This window comes from Platalea leucorodia (assembly GCF_965183815.1).
Source record: "Platalea leucorodia genome assembly, chromosome: 4".
Lineage (NCBI taxonomy): Eukaryota > Metazoa > Chordata > Aves > Pelecaniformes > Threskiornithidae > Platalea > Platalea leucorodia.
In genome coordinates this window covers 45,083,672-45,103,757 of record NC_138826.1, presented here as the reverse complement: position 1 = coordinate 45,103,757, position 20,086 = coordinate 45,083,672, and the positions used below count along the sequence as shown (strand labels likewise).

Below are 20,086 nucleotides of genomic sequence, written 5' to 3'. Positions count from 1 at the left end.
CCCGCCCGCTTTGTGGCGAATGTGCCGCCCCGGCGCTCGCGGAGGGAGGGGGCGGGGCAGCAGCCTCGTCATCGGCGCGTGTGCCCCGCCCCCGCGGCCGTTGGCCGCTGCGCGCCGCCGGGAGAGGGGATGGCGCGGCCGGTGAGGAGGTGCGTGCGGCGGCTCGCGCGCGGGGCGGGGCGGGGCGGGGGGCGAGAGCCACCGGTGCCGCCGCCGCCGCCGCCGCCGCCGCCGCCGCCCGTCCGGCCCCGAGGCGCGCGGGCGCCGGGAGCTCGCGCGCCGCGGCGCTGGGAGGCGTTTCCTAGAAAGAGTCAGGCGCGCGCGCCGCCGCTGGCGGCCGTTGCGGGCTGCGGGAGCGGGCGGGGCCCCTCCTCCCCTCGGCCTGTCACCGCCGCGGCCGCCGCCGAGGCGGGCCCCGTCCGAGCCCCGCGCCTCCACACCGGGCGGCTCCGGGGCCGGTCGTAGCGCGGGGCCCGAGGACGGGCCTGCGCTGTCTCCCTTCCAGCTGGCAGGAAGCGGGGGGCCTCTCCCTGCGGCGGGCAGCGGAGGCGCCTGTGTCCCGCGAGGAGCAGCCCCGGCGGGTGGCGTCCCTCGGGGGTCCCTGGCCGAGGGGTGGGCGGGAAGGTGCTGGTTGTGCCCCCTCAGGGCGGGATAACAGCTGCCCCCACGGCGGTGCCGCGTGGGAGGTGCACGGAAAACGCGTTTCAAGTGCCCGAAGGCGGCCCAGGAGATAAATAATAATTTCAGCGGCACAGTAGCAGCTCTGAGATGGTGCATGCATCAGGAGAATACGATGCTCCCACAATGAGGACAACAAAAAGCACTGTTAAGATTTAAAAAAAGATCTAGAAGCTATTCCTAATAACCATATTGTATACAGTAGCACTGGTTGTACATCCATTTGAACACGTGTTGCTTTTTTCTTGTAAAACATGACTTGCCCAAAAATCAAGTGTTAGCAAGTCAAGGTGCTCAATCTGAAAGGATTAATAGTGTATGTTGTTTTGCCACAGGAACAAGAAAATTGTTGATTATTCTCAATTTGGGGATTTGGAAGATGATGGTAAGTGGCATGTTCTTGTATGTAACAAAAATGCCAAACACCAATGTCACCACCGAAACATCATCAGAGTGTCTTTAATGAATTAGTTCATTGAGAAGGCTGTCAGCTGTTTTCACTGGAGGTAATCTGGGCAGACTGTTAAATATCCTAATTCAATCAGAGTATGATGGCTGTAAACGAGCGTATAACAACAGTATGTCAGGAAGCTGGTGAATATGTTGTGTCTTGTTGCAGGAAAATCTGTTTCTCCCTGTGCCTCAGTCTTCAGTGGTACTTGGTTGCTCCATGTCCTCCTGATGATCAGTTCACAGCATTGTAAATCAGAATATAAAGGAGGCATGAATCATCTCTACATACATCTGTTTCTCCTACCGCTCTGTATCTGATGGGTTTTGGGTAAAGACGCAGCAGTCAAATTTTGAGTTCCATTGATAAGAAAAATAGATTGCAGGCTACTTGTTTTCACGACAGCCCTCCTTTACTTCTAAGCCCTAATGGGTGTTATGCATCTTTCTTACAGAATTTGTTTACTTTCATGTTTTTTTTTTTCCATGCTGTTTGCAGGATACAGGGAACAGTTTGAATTGGTGGGAAGGGGAGCGCAAATGTAAATAATGTTGAAGGTCTTGTGTGAATCATATGGATTAATGCAGAGTCTTAGTTTAAATGTGGTGCATGACCTTAGCTTATAAGTAACAACTTGTAACATGAAAGAAAAGTGTAAATTCTCAGAAACATTAGTGATCCTATCTAAGGTTCTGCATCATTTAAAGAATACTGAAGATTATTATTTTTTTCTTTATTTTGCACTGTGATCTGCAATGTCTTCAGTTGGAAGAAAGACACTTTTCATGCCTTCTAATTTTCTTTGAAAATTGGAGAAATGCATTGTATTTGGTAAGAGGCAATATGAAAATCGTAGAAAAAGGGGAGCAGCCTACATTTTTTAAGAATGGGAGTCATTAAGGGGAACAATTCCCAAAACACCAAGAACTCAAAACTGTTTAATGACAGCGATTACTATTATAATTGATTGCTGTTCAGCATATCAAAAGGTGAACTTCTAGTTATTGAAAATCTGGTAACACGTTGGACATTGAAGCTTTATTGCCTTTTTAGTAATAAAAATTGAAATCATTACCTCTTGAATAAAAGCATATGCAAAAGGGGTCTTGTTAAAATGTCATTTAAAATATATTTAAGAATAGTATAGTTATAGTTGTCATGTTCTTTAAAAATAGAATTCGTTTCAGAAGGGTTATCTTTGGTATATTTTCAGTGTGTGATGAGATTGAGTTGAATGACTTCTTTTGGCCATACGGAAGAATATAGGAAAACTCATTAAAGCTTGTTGCTGTTTCCCAAACAGATGAAGACTTTGCGTGTATAGCTGCACCTTCAAGCAAAAAATCCAGAACACAGCTCAAAGAACCAAAGAAGGAGAAAAAAGAGAAGCAAAAAAAGCCACACAAAGAACCGACTCCATCACAAAAGCAGACACCTAGTAAAAGGTAAGAAATGCTGAAATGTGGTCAACTCTGTGTAAAGCTGGATTTCAGTAGCAGTATTTGTTTTTTCTTTTTTTTTCCCCTCAAGTTTTAAGCAGCCAAGAATAAACAACTAACATATTAGTGTGATAAAGATTTTCAGCTTTATTGGTATAGTTGCAAATCAGGGACAATGTGATTACGCATAGAGTCAGGAAGACTTGCCTGGGTTCGGTAGTGAGCTATGTTGATTTTGTTACAGCTCTAAAAAACTCCAGCAAGCAGCCTGCATAGGTGCGGAAACAAGCTTACATGTCTGATCTTGTCTTGGTATCTCTTCAGTGCAAAATAACTGTAACAATTCTGAGTTACTGAGGCCTCCTAGAACTGAGAAATATAAAGACAAGCTTGACTCCTTAAAAAAGAACATATTGAAAGCTTGATAGAAAATACAATGTCAATGAAAAAAGAAATCTGATTATTTTGGTGGTAAAGTTGTGTATGAATATTACATTTCAGTGTGGTATTTCAAGTAAATGTAATCACCTTTTTCTGTGATAATACCAGTTACTGATATATATACACACACACACACACACAATGTTTTGCAGTCATAGTACTTTTAGGTGTAGTGTCCTTTAAATATTAGTGTGTACTTTGTCTAAATCTTTTCAGGAAGTAATATTCATAATATGATATGCTGTAAGTATATATTGAAATATTAATCTCTTTACAAGCATTTGAATTTTAAAAAGTTCAGTGAGTCAGAAGGAGATCTATAACACTCATGTCATCGTTTTATTATTTAGCATATTTGTTTTTTTCTTTTCCAGGATATCCTTGGATGACAAACTTTATCAAAGAGATTTGGAAGTTGCCTTAGCCTTATCCATCAAAGAAAAATCTGCAAATATCCTTGAAGTGCAAAATTTAGAAGAACAAGGTTATTTTACAGTTCAATGCAACACTTTATTTATATGTAGTGAATTTGAACATGACTTAATTTATTTTGTAGTGAAATAGGTTGAAAGTCATGTTTTATTTCAAGATGTCATGAAAAGGAAATAAGGAATAAAGAATTTCTAGGTAGTGCCTGTCTTCTTATGTTCTTGTTTTTTTTTCCTATGAGAAAAATAACTCTTCTGTAAGATCTTCCAAACATATAGTTTGATTAGAGACAGATAAAAATGTTAACTATTTTCATTTCTTGATAGCTTGTCGTTTTATAATGTCTTTATTTTATACTAATATTTTATATTATTTTTTATTTGTTTGTTTTCTGGATCCTAAAACAGGTAAGAATATTGAATCAGAAAATGTACCCAGGAGACCCCTTTTTTCCAACTGCAGTGTAGACAGTGAACTTTTAGGTAAGTTGTTCTCATACTCTGTCTTTTCAGAAATAACATTTCAAGATACATTTAGGCAGCTTATCTCTTCCTGGTTTCCACTGCTTTCTGTTTTTCATTTACATGGAAAAAAGAGTCTTTATCTTAAGTAAAGTCTGAAGGGTGCATTAATTTTTTCATTAAAAATTTGATCCCAGTCTTAAAATGGGAAAACCTGTAGACTGCTGAAGGAGATTGTTACAGATCACTAAAAGTTAGTTGGAAAAAGCAACAGACGTGATGTTTTTAGATGCTGAGTTTATGTACTTCTTCAAGAAGCTACACTTACCCTCAACTCCTTAATGGGTCCATAATGCCTAAGCATCAAATAAACGTGGCCAAAACATTTGCTATGCCATTGGAAACTTTTTCATTTTTCCAGTTTTGTTTTTGGTCTTCTGTCCTTTCATTAGTTTGATTACAGATAAATATTGATAACTTTAACAACCAGAAAGTACAGTTTGGTTAGGTAAAAGAGGAAGAATTTGAGAATCCCATGAAAACAAGTGCCGATGATATGCTTCTGTGTAGTATGCTTCAAAATTACAAAAATTAATTCTGGGAACTCAAATACCTGCTGCTTTTTGAGAAGGAGAATAGATTTACTGTGAATTTGAATTAATTAGACCACCTTCTGCTTTCTAGGTCTCAATCAGGTTATGGATGATGACGTACCTAGGGGTGACTGTAGGCAAAGGACAACAGAATCTAAAGTTCCAGCACATCAGAAGAAATTACTGGCCGTTGACAGTGATGACGGAGAGCATTCTACTGACTCTGAGCCAGAGTCTGTACCCAGTAAGTTCTTCTCTATAAAAACCCTCTCCTTAGGTGTGCTTTGGATGGGATGCCTCACATTTAGTTTATATTTTCAGTGAAATGCATACTGCTTCTACTGTATCTTCCCTACCCCTCCTTACTGAAGCATTGTCTTTTAATACTAGTAGCATCTCAATTGCACTTTGACACTAAATCTAAACGTTGGAGCTTATTCATACACAGTCCCCAAACTGGCAAAAAGATACTTCTTCTCTGCATTTGCTGCAGTATGTCAGAACAAATTTATTGTACCCTCTCTGTCCGGGAAAGTTTCGTCTCTTTAAAGAGCCTCTGTTCTTTTTTCCAGTTGTTGTATGGGGTTTGCATCAAAACAGCGACTCTGGAGTAGTGTCAGGTGTTGGTGCTTTCAGTATTGGCTTCTGGTAGCAGCCTAGTATTGAACACCTGCAGAGTATGATAGGCGTCTCTCTCTCATTCCCCAGTGGTTAACGTGTCTGTATCTGTTCTTTTATTCCTTACTGCAAGGTTTATCGGAAAATATTTCTAGAATTGTCAGTGAAATAAAATGTCAAGGGAATAATCCAGATATTCCTGTTGATAGAGAGCTCTTTTTTAAGATTTGCTGATGTCTGGGTTTTTTTAATAATAAATCTATAAAATCTTTCTTACAGCTGAACTTAGACATAGTGTTTTCCCACTTTCAATAGTCATGACTGAGAATAGGTAAAAATCAGAAGCCCTGCCAGACAATTTTAACATTTTTCATCTTGCTGCGCACGTGGAATATTGGTAATTCTGCTGTTAAAATCATTATTGTATGCAGTTTATACCAGGGTGTTCCATTATTAAAGTACAGAGCAAGAATTCTGTAAATACAGAATGTTTTATGGAGGCTCTTTCTTTCTCAGTTCAGCATATAAATACATGTGAATTTGTTTTACTCTGTCCTGGTTCTTTATGTCCAGAATGTGATTAGAAGGCCCTGGAGTAATAGTAAGTTTTATTTCCTGTAAAGAGATGACATCCCTTTTCCTTGCTGTAGGTGAGGAGTCAGAAGAAGATTCCGATTATAGCGAAGGTGATGATGAAGACTTTGCTATGGAAAAGAAGAAAGCCAAAGGAAATAAAAAGAAAACGAAACAAAAGATGCCAGCTGAAAGAGAGAAGAAAACTCTCAAATCCAAGATGGATACTACTGGTAAGTTTGTACTATGAATTTGAAGAAGACTTCTTCATAATAGAAGTTCCTTTTATTTTCACTGAAGGAATAGATAAATTTGGCTGACAGAGTGACTGCAGGTTTATGATGAAAGTGACTATATGCTGAGTAAAGGGAGGAGAGTAAAAAAAATTCCTGAAAGAAAAAACGCTCTATAGTAAACTAACACTCCTTACAATAAAAGCACACAAAAATGAATCGACAAAGTTAATTTCTTCTTATATAACTATACCTAGTTTTTAAGAAAAGGTTAAATAACAGTGAGTGATCTGAGGATTTTTTTTTAATTATAATCTCAGAGCCTCCTCTTTCAGTTGCATTTAGGATTTTTTAATTCAACGATAGCTAAATAATGCTAGTTCTACTAACCACTTGGCGAAAAACATTAAATATGCATGCCCTTCAGAGTTAATTGTTCACTGTGTTGCTAACACAATTTACTTTAAATAGCTTAAGAAAATTCTTATCATGGTGTTAATCTTGTGTCTGACTTGGTGTTTTAATGTGTTTTAATTTCAGCCCTGAATTTACAACATGTAATTTAGTAATTAGTTTAAAATCAGTTTTAGTTATGACAAGGAATGGTTTGCTTTGTGTAGCTGACAGAAGAATCTTCCCTCTTAGAAATTCGATATCTGGCAGGTGTTCAACAAGAAATTATTACACTGCTTATTTTCAAACCAGGATTGAAATTCTAGCGTATAGCCGGACTGACTGTGTAAATATATACTGTTAAAGATGTGACGGTCTAGTAATATACTCTTTATGTCACTCAATGTGGAGAGCTTGTGCTGTACAATGATCTATCATCTTATGCAGTGTGATGATTTCTCTGCTAAAGATTATGTTTCTAAGGTCACTTTTCTTTTCCAACTAAGTGTCACCTGTAGTTTCTCCTTCACGGATAACAGAACAAAAATCTCAGTCAGCGCAAAAGATGATGTCCAGTTCTTCAGAACCAGTTGGGAGGCCTTTACATACATCAAGTCCTGTAACAGACAAGAAGCCTAAATGGATACCACCAGGTACCTGTAAGATTGTACTATAAACAGATAAATTAGTTGACTTAAGTTCTTAGCCATCTCTCCTAAAAGCAAGCAAACAAATAAACAGTATTTCAGAAAAAATTACCGCCCTCTTAAAATGAAAGGTATTCTTTTGACCTTAGATTTAAAAAAGAAAAAAGAAAAGCTATCTCTGTGCTTCTTTTCCTCTTACAGCATTATCCTTAACTCATTTATGTGGGGAGGATAATAAAATATTTTCCAGAGTGTGGATCAAATCTTAATCAAGAGATTGTCATGTGGCCATTTTTTTCTTATTAAGAGCTTTCTTTATCTCTGGTATGTGCTGCATTATTACCTATTCTAAACAAATAATATTAGAAAAATGTTGGGAGTGTTTTAACTGCTCTAGTAAAGCAGATGCTTAGAAACTTTGTTTTCTTAAGGTGTTTGAGCATGCTGCTGCTGACTCCTGCCTCTTTCTTTGATTTTCTGTCATATTTACTCTTCTTTTCTGTACATGTTTCTTTCTATTTGGCTCCTTTCTCTCAAGCCTCCTTTTACCACTTGGAATTGTGTTCAATTGTGTGATTCTCTGTGGAGCACCTGAAAATACACAGTACACTGGGAACAGTTTTTATGTGCTTGTCCGGTGTTGCTCCAGTGTGTTGCTGGTTAATAAAACTGTGCACCACACCTGCTGCACTGGCTCCCAAATAGATGGATTTCTGGTGAGTATGCTGATTTTCATGTGCTTCTGTGGTATGTTGTTCAGACCTTTTTGCAATATCTCTAGAATACTTTTTTTGCTCTGCTATGAAAACTATAAAAAGACAACAGTCATATGTTTTTATTTTTTTCCCTCTAAACTTCTTACACTTTCTTTTTGTTTTAAAATTATTTTCAGCTGCATCAGGAAGCAGTAATAACTGCATGAAATATGTTTCAGTTAAGTCACCTACTCAGTGTCTTAGACTCGGCCTCTCCAGACTAGCAAGAGTCAAACCACTGCATCCCAGCGCTACCAGCGGTTAAGTGGTCAGTGACAAGGTGCCACGTGAAGGCAAAGACTTTGGAAAGTGTTTTGCTTATAAATAGAAGGTGGGCAGCATAAGTTTCATGGCATCGTCCATTTTGGAGGACTGTTGTTTATGTACATGTCTAATCCTATAATGAGTTTTTATTCTGCAAAATGCTAGGCATCCTGAAGTGCTACTGAATAATAATATTATTTAATCAAGGTGACATCTGGATCACCAGCTTTTTGGTGTATTATACTCAGAGATGTGGGTTTGTGATAATTCTAATTCTCTGATATCTAAACTCTTGGCATTAAAATAGGCTAGACAGCACTATGTCAGTATAGAATTTGATATCTCAAATGGATTCTTAACACAAGTGAAAGTCACAGTTTAAAAAATATTTCTTGGAAGAGTGAAGTTATCGCTTTCCACCCCCTTCTTGGAAAGTTTGCCACCACTCTCAAAATCTGTTAATGTTTGCATATCTTATATGTGGATTTTAATGAATTTTTATGTATTATAGATATAAATGTTTTTTAGAATGTTGTATTTTTTAAAAAAATGAAATAAAATACTTTAGTCTAATTAATCATATTAATTGACTTCATTAATTTTGAAAATCACTTCTAAATTTTGGCTACAGTCTGGCAAATATTTTTGCATGTGCATGCTCTTATTGGAAGTCAGCAGCATTAGCCAGGCTCAGATGGTGAGGATTTTTGCTTTGAGCTCCTTGGTTTCTGTTGAAGACCGTGGTACCATGCATAGTTAGTGGATTTTGTAAAGTGCTGAAGTGATAGTTACTGAATAATGAGACTGAGCTTTCAAACTTACCAGTCCACAATGTAAATAATTTCCTGTCTAAGCATGTTGACTATGCCAGATGACACAGCAGATGCATTTCTGCCTGTATTACTTAAGGGATCTGGTCATGACTGAGTGAATTGCATTAACAAAGGAATATATAGGCCTATTCAGAGTAATTACACAGACAAAAGCCTAAAGTAAAACTATGGTATGACAAATTACTTTTTAACTGTATAGTACTTGCATTATTAAAACAAGATACTAATAAGTGCTTATTTATTAAAAACAATATGCATATTGCCTTATGGAAGGAATGAGAAGAAATCTGTGGATGAAAGCGTTTCTCAGAAACAAGTAAATGTGGGCATTGCGACGTATAATCTCACATCATCCACATTTTGGATGCCTGACTCCTGGCATGGAATCACATAGCCCTGAGTGAAGTGTGGTCCAGTGAACTGGGCTAAGTGAGTTTAGGAGGAGAGGCACGTGCCTGCTGTCTCCAGTGCTTGTCTGACTCGTTCGTGAGTTGTCTTAGCTTGCTGAAATGGCACATCAAAAAAGCAGAAGTTTGCAGCAGGTTGTCATTGATGAGCATGAAACTGCTTCCAAACAAGTGCGAATCGGGAGTACCCGCAGGAGGAAAGGTAGGTGTCCAAGAGTAATGCTTGTGACAACTCGTATGTAATAAGTACGTTATGTTATTCCTCTCCGTGATTCCCTTTCTTTGTGCTTACTTAGGTAGCCTCTTTCTGAGGTGTACAGTGGATAAGCGGCTACAGCAAAGCGGGACGCACAGAGCGCCTTGGGCCCCAGGGTGGTTCGTTGCAGCATCCCAATCCATTGCCCCTGGTTCATGCTTCAGTCCTTTTCTTTCCACTGGGAGTGGTCACGCAAATGAACAACTATGTGGTCCCTCACTGCATCGCAGTCACCAGGTCTCTTTCTATTGAAATTAAACTGTCATGAATTGTTTTGCTTTTATGGATTTTTTTTCAGGGATAAATACGGATTTCATGTAGTTGTGCGTTTTCTTGCTACAGGGAAATTTATGTAACAATGCAAAGTATTTTCTCAAAGTGGTGCTTCAGGAAAATCTACACCTGTTGGGTTTAGTAACCCACTTTTCCCCCCACTCTAATACCATTTTTTTTTTCTCCACAAAACATACATTTGAGATTTGTGTTCCTCCGGTTTCAATTTTGGCATCTTTCAAAAATTACATAATTTGCAGTCTGCCACCTGTCCTTGAGCCCCTCCTTAAGTTTGTATGGGTTTCCAGTTCATGAGGATTTTCCAGTATTTCTCTACTTCTTTTTTTTGCTGAGTGACAGTTCCACATAGGAAATGGAAAAAAGGTCTTTGAAAGGGAAGTAGCCAATGTTCTTGATTGTATGTTTCAAAGGTACTCTGTGCCTGATCTGAAGAAAACAGGTCTTGCTGGTAGGTGGAGATTATTTTTATAAAAGATGACTTATTTTGTGTCATGGACATGGTCAAAAGCAGCCAAATTGATTCAGGGGCTGTAATTGTTACAGTAATTATTTTTTCTGTTAGTAACAGAGAGGTTGTCTGTGTTATTCCAGCTGCTTTCAACCTTGGAAAATTATTTTTTTTGCTGAAAATAAGATTTACAGTTACCTCATTGCTCCAAATTTTAAACAACACTACATAGAATTGTCTGTGCATCATTTCTCATTTCACCATTGCACGATGGTATGACATGAAATGCATTTTGATTTCAATCTGTAAAGCAATCAGTGTGTTGGTTTGCGTGTCAGAGTTTACAGTTTTCACGTACTTGCTGTTTTAGAACTGCATCTGTATTAGTAAAAAAGTAAGAACAAGATTGTTAAAGAAGAGATCGCTGTTTGTAGATGTAAACTTTGCTGCCAGCACCCTCAAAGTCACAACTGTGAGCAGATACCCTGTCTGATCTGGAGATCACCTCTTGCTTCAGAACAGCAGAGGGTTTTGCCAGCATCGGTTGCGACTCCGGATGATCCTAGAGATGGAATCAACTGCACGGTTGTTGAAAGCTGCAGAATTCCACCAGCCTGAAGACACTGTGCTCCAAGACTAATACATAGGCTTGGTCTGAGACAAGCTTAAAAAAACCCAGTTGAAAATGGCTAAAATTTAGGGACACAGCAGCGTGAAATCGCTTTCATAAAGCAGATTTGTGTACCTCCAGACATTCGATGTCATCAGTGCATCTCTCACTTCCTACTGTCTTTGGGAGTACGGATAATGCCACAAAAAGAGAGGAGGAAGTCACCAGACGAACCAGACCAGCAGAAACCTACAAAACAAAAGTTAAGTACGGCGGATTGGTAGGATAAATCTGTGTGCTTGGGGACACCTACGGCACCTCGTCACTCTCGGTGCCACAGAGACTCTGTTTAGACGATAGCGACTGGGCATTTCATGGAAGACCTGTCAATGCACTGAGGTCCATGAATGACAGCTTAGGAATTAACGTTGATGCTTTGCCACAGCAACTCTTAAGAACTGCCGCTTTAGCAGTACCTTTTAATGTGTTAAGGTTTAGATTTTGGATTTGATATTCCGAATAATAAATGCAGAGCCTTATTTAAAGGAGATCGTTCAAATAGGATATAAAGCAAGAGCAGGGTTGCTCTTCCTGGTTTTTTTTGGACACAGGGTTTCAGAAGATGCTGAACACACCTGCAGCAGACATGTATTTGGAACCTCCAGCATCAGAATGAATAGAATAGAACAGAACCGAATAGAATGTTTCAGTTGGAAGGGACTTAGAATGATCATCTAGTCCAACTGCCTGACCACAACAAACATTAGGAAAAATATAAATCAAAGTTACTGTATACAATTATAATTGAGGGAGTTGGGGATAGATAAATAATTGGTTGCTGAGTTGTAAATTAGTGGAATAGATTATATAATGTACGAGTAATCTTTGTGATAAAAGCTGGTGTTTAGTGTTTGAGCTGCTTATTATAAAATATTTATCTACTTACTCGTAAGTTCTTGAAAATAATTTGTTTAAGCTTTGTTTCTATGCTCAGACTCAGCCCTGCACTGAATTTCAGCAAAAGATATCCAAGAACTTGTAACAGAAACTGCCTGTAAAATATCCTTTCCTGGAGCTTAGACAAAGTAAGTGTGGAAGGAATTCTGAGCAGTTCATATCCCCAGCCTGGAGGCAGGATCCATTAATCCTGTCCTGACTGAGGCTTGTCTAAATCTTCTCTGAGAGTGCGGGGAGTCCCCAGCTTTCTCAGGTGATCTGTCCCAGAGCTTGAGTCTAGCAGAGCACACTATTAGAAAGCTTTTCAGTAGTGGGAAGGGATGAGATCTCTGAGTTTTTCATGTAGTCTGTAGGCTTGTTACACTCTTCTGCATCTCCAGGTGTAAGCTGATCTCTTCAGACTTGTTAGCGCTGGAGTCTAATCAAAGTCTAATGCTGGCATGTCACGTTGTTTGAATCTCTATGCAGTGTAATTCTTCCTCTAAATGTTAACAAACTCATGGATATTGTCTTAGTACAGTTTTATCAACCTGAGTTTTTTCTCTGTGTTTCTCTGCCTTGTCCTCGTGTTTCTGGTAACACATCTGGGAAGCAGCAAGTGAGAACATCAAAATCTTGCAGCTGAGATATTAATGCAAATTAACTGACAAGCAATTCTTAGTGAGCAATAACTTCCGTTCTTTAGCATTATCTTGTAGAAAATGGTATGTGCAGAGAATGATACATGTCATATCTCTGTAAAATATGAAAAATCATTAGCTACCACTAAATATGTAGTCAAATACTCATGCTGCTACCATCATCCTTAATCCATGCCTTTGCAAAGCATTCCATTAATCGCTTCGCTGATTTTTTGCTTGCAGATTGGCTGTCTATTTTCTCTTGATGTATTATCAATCATGTTAACCATCATAAGACCACTATTGCAACTTTCATTATTTCTGAAAAATATCAAACTTACTTTTGATTCAGAAGCTTTCAGCTTGTGAGTAATTCATTATATGATTCAAAAGGTCCGAAACTCAGCCCTCATTTTCCTGGGCTGTACTGGTTATTCTTAGATATTCTGTTAGTGTGAAATTCTGTATCTTTGGTGTAGCTGAATAATAACGGTGTAACTTAAAGCTTACTCAAAGCCATGGAATTTAATAAGGGAAACAAACCTTTTCCCATTATTTTTGTAATAGGAGGAAGAATGCCCCAATGGCATTTCCTGAGATCAGTTGCATCAGGAATTCCACTCTGTGGGCTGCTCTTCCCTAAACTGGTCTTTAATTTTTGACAGAGGAGTTGGGTGTAATTTACAAGATGTACTACCTCTAGGCGGGTAAATGTCATCTGTCTTTCATGTTTGATCACTTTTGTTGTCTCAACTTTTCTTTTACCCAACAGACCAGTAGCGTATCAGTGCAAACCACAAAGATGAAAAAGCAGTGTTACCACTTCCTGTGATCCTTTGTGCAGAAACCTGCTCTTTGCATTTTAAAATAGTTTGTCCTACTACTTCAAAGAATTATTGGTCTGTCTCCACTCATGTGTGGCACCGTGCTCTTGAGAGGAAGCCAAAGAGCTATGAAAAAAACCAGATCTTATTTGCATTAAGACTGTTTCTGATGTGCTGAATCTTTCAGTCCTCACACACCCAATATTCATGATGCTTGTGTACATTTTAAACAAAGACTTTGAGCATGCATTGTTCCCATACGTTTGGCATATTTAAAATCTGAAAGGTCATTTTCTTACCTTTTGGTTTTTTCCCCACTGTTTGTTTTTTTATTTTAATTGCTTTTGAATATAATACTAATCTCTAAAAAGGTAAAGGTTCATTTTCCCTAGCCTTGGCTGAATAAGAGCATGAAAGGACTTAAAGCTTGACTAATTGGCATTGTGTGTAAAAGACAGAATCTACATCTTCCTTAGTGCATTTAAGCTTCTCTCTATCTAATGCTCAGGCATCTCAATTCCTCTCACCAAATTCTTTTTCATAATTACACTCCGTGAGGCCAAAGAAATTATATTTATGGTGTCATTAAAAATTATAAGACTCTGATGAAAAAAGAAATCATCTGACATATGTGACAATAGAACTGATCAAACGGATGGTATTTATCTGCTTGGAGATAGACCATCTTGTAAAGTAGAGCCAAAGATGACAAATCATCTTTGTTTCCCTCCTTGAACAGATGAGAGATCTTACTTGGGTATTTCGCTTTTTTTACTTCCAGTATATCTTGCTTTCATTCTGTTAATTTTGTAGGATTCATTAAAATAAGGGATTCTAAAGAGTTATAATCAGGTAGTTCTTTTAGAAATACCTTGTGAGCCCCATCTCAGCAGAAACGTTAGAAGATAGGTAGGTGCACATTTAGAACGCAGACAGAAGCTTGTAACTGTGTAGGAAATCAACGTTAGAGGGCAGTACGTTAAGTTATTCGAGTACAGTAGAGCTATATGGTTAACATTTGTATTTGCTAAGTGTATGCATATCAAAGAGCTGGATGACAAATGTGAGCACCAGAGAATGTAAATAGAAATAAGGCACTACAATGAAATTAGGGAAAAAAGATAAAAACAGAAAATGGTACTATTAGGTGGTAGTTGCCAGCGTAGTTAGCTATTCCTCGGGTCTGCTGTCGATTTTTCAAATGTATGTAGTATTTTGGCAGAAGGCAAAATAAGAATGAAGTACTGTACTTGCAGCAGCAGTGACTGGAGCTTCTCAGTTATCAACAGCCTAGCATTTGATTATCCAGTGACAGTGAGTCTTAGAATTCTAAGTGAGATTTGACTCTAATTCCTATGGAAAACAAATACACACTGATTTGAGGATAAACTTTTGAGGATAAATCGTTTCTGTATTTGATGTCTATGATTCTTCGAACACAAGTGTTTTATAAAAAATGCAATTATCACTTAATAAATGAAATACCACATTACAGTACAGTACAGTACTAGTGCCCTAATATGTCTTGCAGCTTTATACACTTAGTATGTTTTGACGAACAGGGAAAAAAAAAACAGAAGGTATTCTAACTATCTAATTATTTTCCAGCTCTCTCTTTTGAATCTAAACTATCTAGTATAGAAAAACAAATGGAAATTTAATAAGCATTAATCATCGTACCTTTTGTTAAAGTATGTCAACAACCCGTTTTACTCTAAAACTCTAGTTAGTAGATGACATGAGTAATAATGTTAGTAGGTATTTCCTGCATTATTTCATTCAATTATAAGCTTTAATGTATAGTTCTTTTCCAGATGTTTGCCCTAATTTTTCTCAAGCATTTTTACCTACCCCTACCTGGGTAAAAATCATAGTCATGTAATTTGTGAGTGTGGTCCAGCTGATTCAGTTTCTCTGTCTCCATTTCATAGGAAAAAGTTACCTACAAGTCAGAAAATGTAACAATAGCCAGATTTGTCATCTTGCCCAGCATAGCTAAGTCAGGACAACCAAAGGTAAGAGAACTGCTTAGACCTCAGAAGTTGGAGGCATAGATCTAACTTACCAGTACTTCAGAAATGCCATAGTTCTTTCATGTATTGAAATTAGATAGCAGTTGGCAGCTATTGTCCAGGGCCAGATGGTATGTAATCACTCAAATCCTCCTTCATTCTCTGTGCTCCAGTTGCAATTATGCACTTGTACTTGAAGCAGTGCAGGGAAATCTGTCTTCCTGTACCTTAAGACAAACCTCCTTCAAGGAGTCGGAGCAGACCAAGGCCCCTACGGTGGCAGGGTAGACCATGTCTTAGACTGCCTTGCTCCTTTCCCCTTACACATTTGGTTGCTGTCTCAAGAAGGCACTTCTCTCCTGATTTTGCCTGTGTAGGATGTTCACAAGAGCGTAGCAGGTGGCTCCCACTCTCCTTTGTAGCCTGGCACCCCGTGTTCTTCAGTGCATTGCACCTCCCACCTCCTCTGTGACACAGCCAACGTATTCTTGACCACCTTCTACCCTTGTTCCCCAAAGATTGTCCAAAATTTTCAAAGATGTCTTGATCTGTCTCCTTGGTGACTGAAGGAGACCCAGAGGTCTGTTGACTGGGGGAACTGCTAACTGTGGGTTCCCTGTGTGAAAACAAAAAGTGATAGTAATAATGCAAGATTCTCAAATAATCATCTCTTCTCCTCCAAAATGCATATTTTTTTCTAACTCAGGGTTGCACAACTAATAGAAAAATAAAGTCGTTGCTCTATACATTCATTTATATATTTTAACCTATGCTAGTAAGTGAGCCGTGCTGTGCCACATCTGTGACACATCTTGGATTATTATAAAGGGGACTGGAAGGATTGTGTTTTGCTGGAAGAACACCAGCAGAGTAATCATCCATATGCAATATGGGCAAAGTAGTATTTTTTTTTTTTCTTCTAAATGCCAATGAAAGTGAGGGAATCAGTCATTGAGAGACTCATGGAGGTAGCAATAGCATAAAAGTGAGAGAAAAATTCAAAATTACATCTTTTTTGTATTGAATGTTTGTTCCAATCAAATTTGAGATAAGGGACAACTTCCATACATCAGTAGTTTCATGGGTGTCTTAAAACATCAGACTGCAGAATAGCTGCCTTGCTCTTACTTGAACTCAAGTAATCACAGTACACCTGATGTTGTCAATTCATCCTCAATAATAAATTATTAAATGTGGAATTCATAGCTGATTTCATGTTATTGTGATTTCTTTTGGGTGCTACTTGTGATTTTTCACTTTTGCTGGATTAGTCAAATCCTGATTAATTATTCAAATTCTGATGATGTGGTTTCTCAACAATAAAAATAATCTCTACTTGAGTATTGGCAATTATTCTTCTAATTATTGTTAGCATTTTGGCATAGATTTTGATCTGTTATTTTGGTGCTACCAGGGAAAATCAGTGATACAATGAACTGACTGCTGGAAATATTAATGCTTGTGTGGACCTTCCTATTGAATAGCTAAGCTTTATGGAATATAAAAGGAACAAAACATAAGAAACTAGAAGCTAGTTGCTAGCTAGTTTCTTCTTCTTTTCACTATATATAACGTGCTGTACGGTCATTTCAAAATTAAGTAAGAATGAAGATTGTTAACACTGCCTCAGCTAATGTACGCTGGTTTCACAGCTCTATAGAGCAGGGACACAAGCTTTTACTTTCTTCCAAATGTAATCACAAGAGAGACAGCATTTCAGTGTTTAATAAAAATCCATTTAAAAATAATAAAGTGGTCAAAGTTTTTAAGCTGACATAGAATTCATGGCTAAGAATTACTCACAAGCTATAAGGCAGTATCTCTTTTTCTCTTTTCCTCCTGACATCTATCTTTCTCACCTGGTATGGCTGCCTTTGAGACTGTGAGCAGTTAGGAATTGACAGTATTAACTATTCTACTTCTAAAAATCCCAGAAAAAGAGGCTGCAGCTTGCTGAGATATTTCTGTGCTCCCCGTTTAAATGCAGACAGTAATGGCGGTGTCAAAGCACAACAGAGATGCTACCAAAAGGGGACTTCCATCGGCATGGCAAGGCAGCATAAACTGACAACTGCTGCAAAAAGAGGCACCCAAATACCTCCCTGACCCTGATCACTTGTCCTTAACCACAGGGAACATTTCTGCCACTGTATGGTGAATTGGAAGAGGACTGATGCAGGTTAAAACCAAGCTGAGTTTGCTTTGCTGGTTTAATTTTAACCTGAGTTATTTTTTGATCCAATTTATTGTAGGACTTCGTGAACATTTGTGCTGGCATGAAGCAGGGGACAGCTGAGGATTAAGAATAAATAGCAAAGGGAGAAGCAGACTTCTTCCCCGCTCCCCAGCCCCCTTTTAGCAACAGTGCTGGTATAAAATGCTAATGAAACTATGGTGCTCTTCTCTGTCCTGCTGTAGTCTGTCTCAGTATGTGTGAAGAGACATCTTGGACATCTCCTTCTCATCCATTGTTCTCAGTCTGGACCTATCCAGACTGCTATTATGAATTATGAATATTAGTTTGGTGTATGAAAGAGTAATGTTCTGTGAAATGTGTGTTAATTAAATGCATGGTGGGGGAGAGCAGACAATAGCAATGTTGGATACATGCAGTTTCTTCTGTATTTGGCATTTTATCTGTGATAACACATCCCAGTAGGAAAAGATGTGGTATGTGAGGGATACCTGCCAATTGCCTACATTTCATCCTCTCAGAATATGACATTGAATTTCAACCAACACAATTCAGGAAATTCACTCTTAACAATAGCAACATGATTTAAGTCACCAGGTCCAGAACTTCGAAGTTTGCTTGAAAGCCAACTGAAATTGTGATCAGTCTTGATTTCAGGAGGCTTTTGGTCAGGCCTTTTGAGGATAATACCCAGTAATAACTAAGATGTCAGATTTTTATTTTTTTTTATAATTTCCTTGGAAAAGTCCAGCAGAATTCACTGAATGGAGCAATTCTGAGCTGACCTATGGTGGATACCCTAGGAAGAACTTAAAGCAAGGCGTCATTGTGTTCTCACTGCTCGGCATGTAGAGACTTAATTTTACCTGTGATCTTTTGGACTTGGTTGTTTTTTTTTAACAAGGTGCATAATTTCTCCTGGCATGGGGGAGTATCTCTGTTTAAGAGGGAGCCAAGATAATGAGAGTTGCCTCTTAGGGTGGCCGAGCCACATTCTTTTCAATGTAGAAGAATTTGTCTGAGCATTAAATATGTTTTTGTTTAATCAGGTTATGGCAAGAGAACACAAGGACTTTTGACACTGAAGACTGCCTTAGTCTTAAATGTAGCGTGACAATAGAATTATACTAATTTAAGGTGCAGAGTTTCTTGCTTCCTGCACTGATGTCCAAGTAGTATTGTTAAAATGCCTTTAAGGAGCATTAGTTGAAGACTCAGTGGCATTTTTCTTTCCCCATTTTCCATTTATAGTGACAACTCATACTTGGTTATGCCTGGTCATAAGATTCCAAACTTTAAAAATGAACAATTTTGGTAATCATCTTTCTTTTCCCAGACCCCTATTTCAGTCCAATAAGCCTGAGGGCTCCAAAGGAAATGCTTATATTCTGAAATCTTTTAAGCTGTTTTTGAAATATAGTAAAATACTAGAACCTCATCCATAGAAATTCTACTAAATTCATCACATTCACTGCCTCCAGTGTACAGTTTACTTGATTATGGGTTACTCTGGCTTTAACAAATCTTGGAATATTGTTTGTTAAAAGTTACAACTTTTTCAGGAAATTGAAGATAAGGTGGAAATCATAATGATAGGTTTATATAATCTGTAACCATTAGAGTTTTAAAATTCTGCTCATCTTTGACCACTTCAGCATTCGTTGAATCTTACATCAAAGGCATTAATTTTCTGCAAGACATGATGTATGCTAAAGCTCTGTGTCTGTGTATATGAAGACCTAGCAGGTTCATCATAATAATTTTAATAATATCTAGTTCTTTTGTAGTGGTTTTAGGTAGAACTCAAATCCCTTGTAAAAGATGTTCTCTTTGGCTGTGTTCACACGGCTGTGCAGAAGTAACCATGAAGCCACTGCCAGCCTGCAAGCTTTGGAGAAGCAGGCCAGCTGGTATGCTTCAGAGAAAGATCCTGAAGTGAACACTTCTGAGCTCATTTTCCTGCCACTTGGATGGGTCTTAGCGCTCTTGTGCCTTGCCTGGCTGCCCCCACCCATTCCGCCTGCCCTTCTGACAGATCCCTGCAGCCAGCGCTGGGCAGACACGATGGCCCAGAGCCTTTCTAGGGAGGGTGAAGTGTGCCCATAAAACAAAGGCAAATGAGATATATTTACTAAGAGCTGGCTGAATTTAGGCTACCTGCAAAGCAACTGTAAATGTGAAGTGGAGAGCTGCCAAAGTTCCTGGGAACATTTAAATCAGCAAGATATAGATATAGCACTGAATAGTTTTGAAACCATCATTTAAAGAAAAATCATGGTCTGTATGGGATATATTTTCCACCTCTAATTTATGTGGTTGTATATAGAAAGTCTGATTGTCCTCATTGATCACCTTTGTGCACTGTATCTTCATTAGCCCCAGTGAGGTTGTAATAAACAATAAGTGATAATAGAGTGTATATTCTCTGCTGAACTACATACACTTTGGAGCATGAGTGAGCTCATCTCTGCTGAGGTCAGCTCCCACTTCCCCTTTTTTCATGTGCTTTGATTCATCTTTCTTGCCAAAGAAATTTGGAGGCAGATTTTTCCAGCTGCTCCTGAAAGAGTGGGGAAGTATGTTATTAGAGTGATGTGAAGCATTGGCCTCCACACATCACAGCCAGCCTGTTCCTAAGCAGGAACTGTGCCTAACT

At 38.7% G+C, this 20,086-nt stretch overlaps 1 protein-coding gene across 2 annotated transcripts; it reads left to right on the top strand.

Moving 5' to 3' along the window:
• Positions 1–78: 78 nt before the first annotated feature.
• Positions 79–11,522, top strand: RAD51AP1 (RAD51 associated protein 1). Of its 2 annotated transcripts, XR_014227886.1 has the most exons (11): positions 79–149; positions 1,014–1,063; positions 2,433–2,574; positions 3,384–3,493; positions 3,846–3,920; positions 4,584–4,736; positions 5,761–5,916; positions 6,816–6,962; positions 7,849–8,042; positions 9,082–9,421; positions 9,516–11,522. XR_014227886.1 is itself a non-coding variant. In XM_082309178.1 (9 exons), the coding sequence occupies exons 1-9, from the start codon at positions 130–132 to the stop codon at positions 7,974–7,976; spliced, it is 981 nt and encodes a 326-aa protein (XP_082165304.1). In that variant the 5' UTR covers positions 79–129; the 3' UTR covers positions 7,977–8,412. The 2 variants fall into 2 exon arrangements, 1 of the variants encoding a protein (XP_082165304.1); XM_082309178.1 differs by lacking the exons at positions 9,082–9,421; positions 9,516–11,522 and having other exon boundaries at positions 7,849–8,412.
• Positions 11,523–20,086: the final 8,564 nt, after the last annotated feature.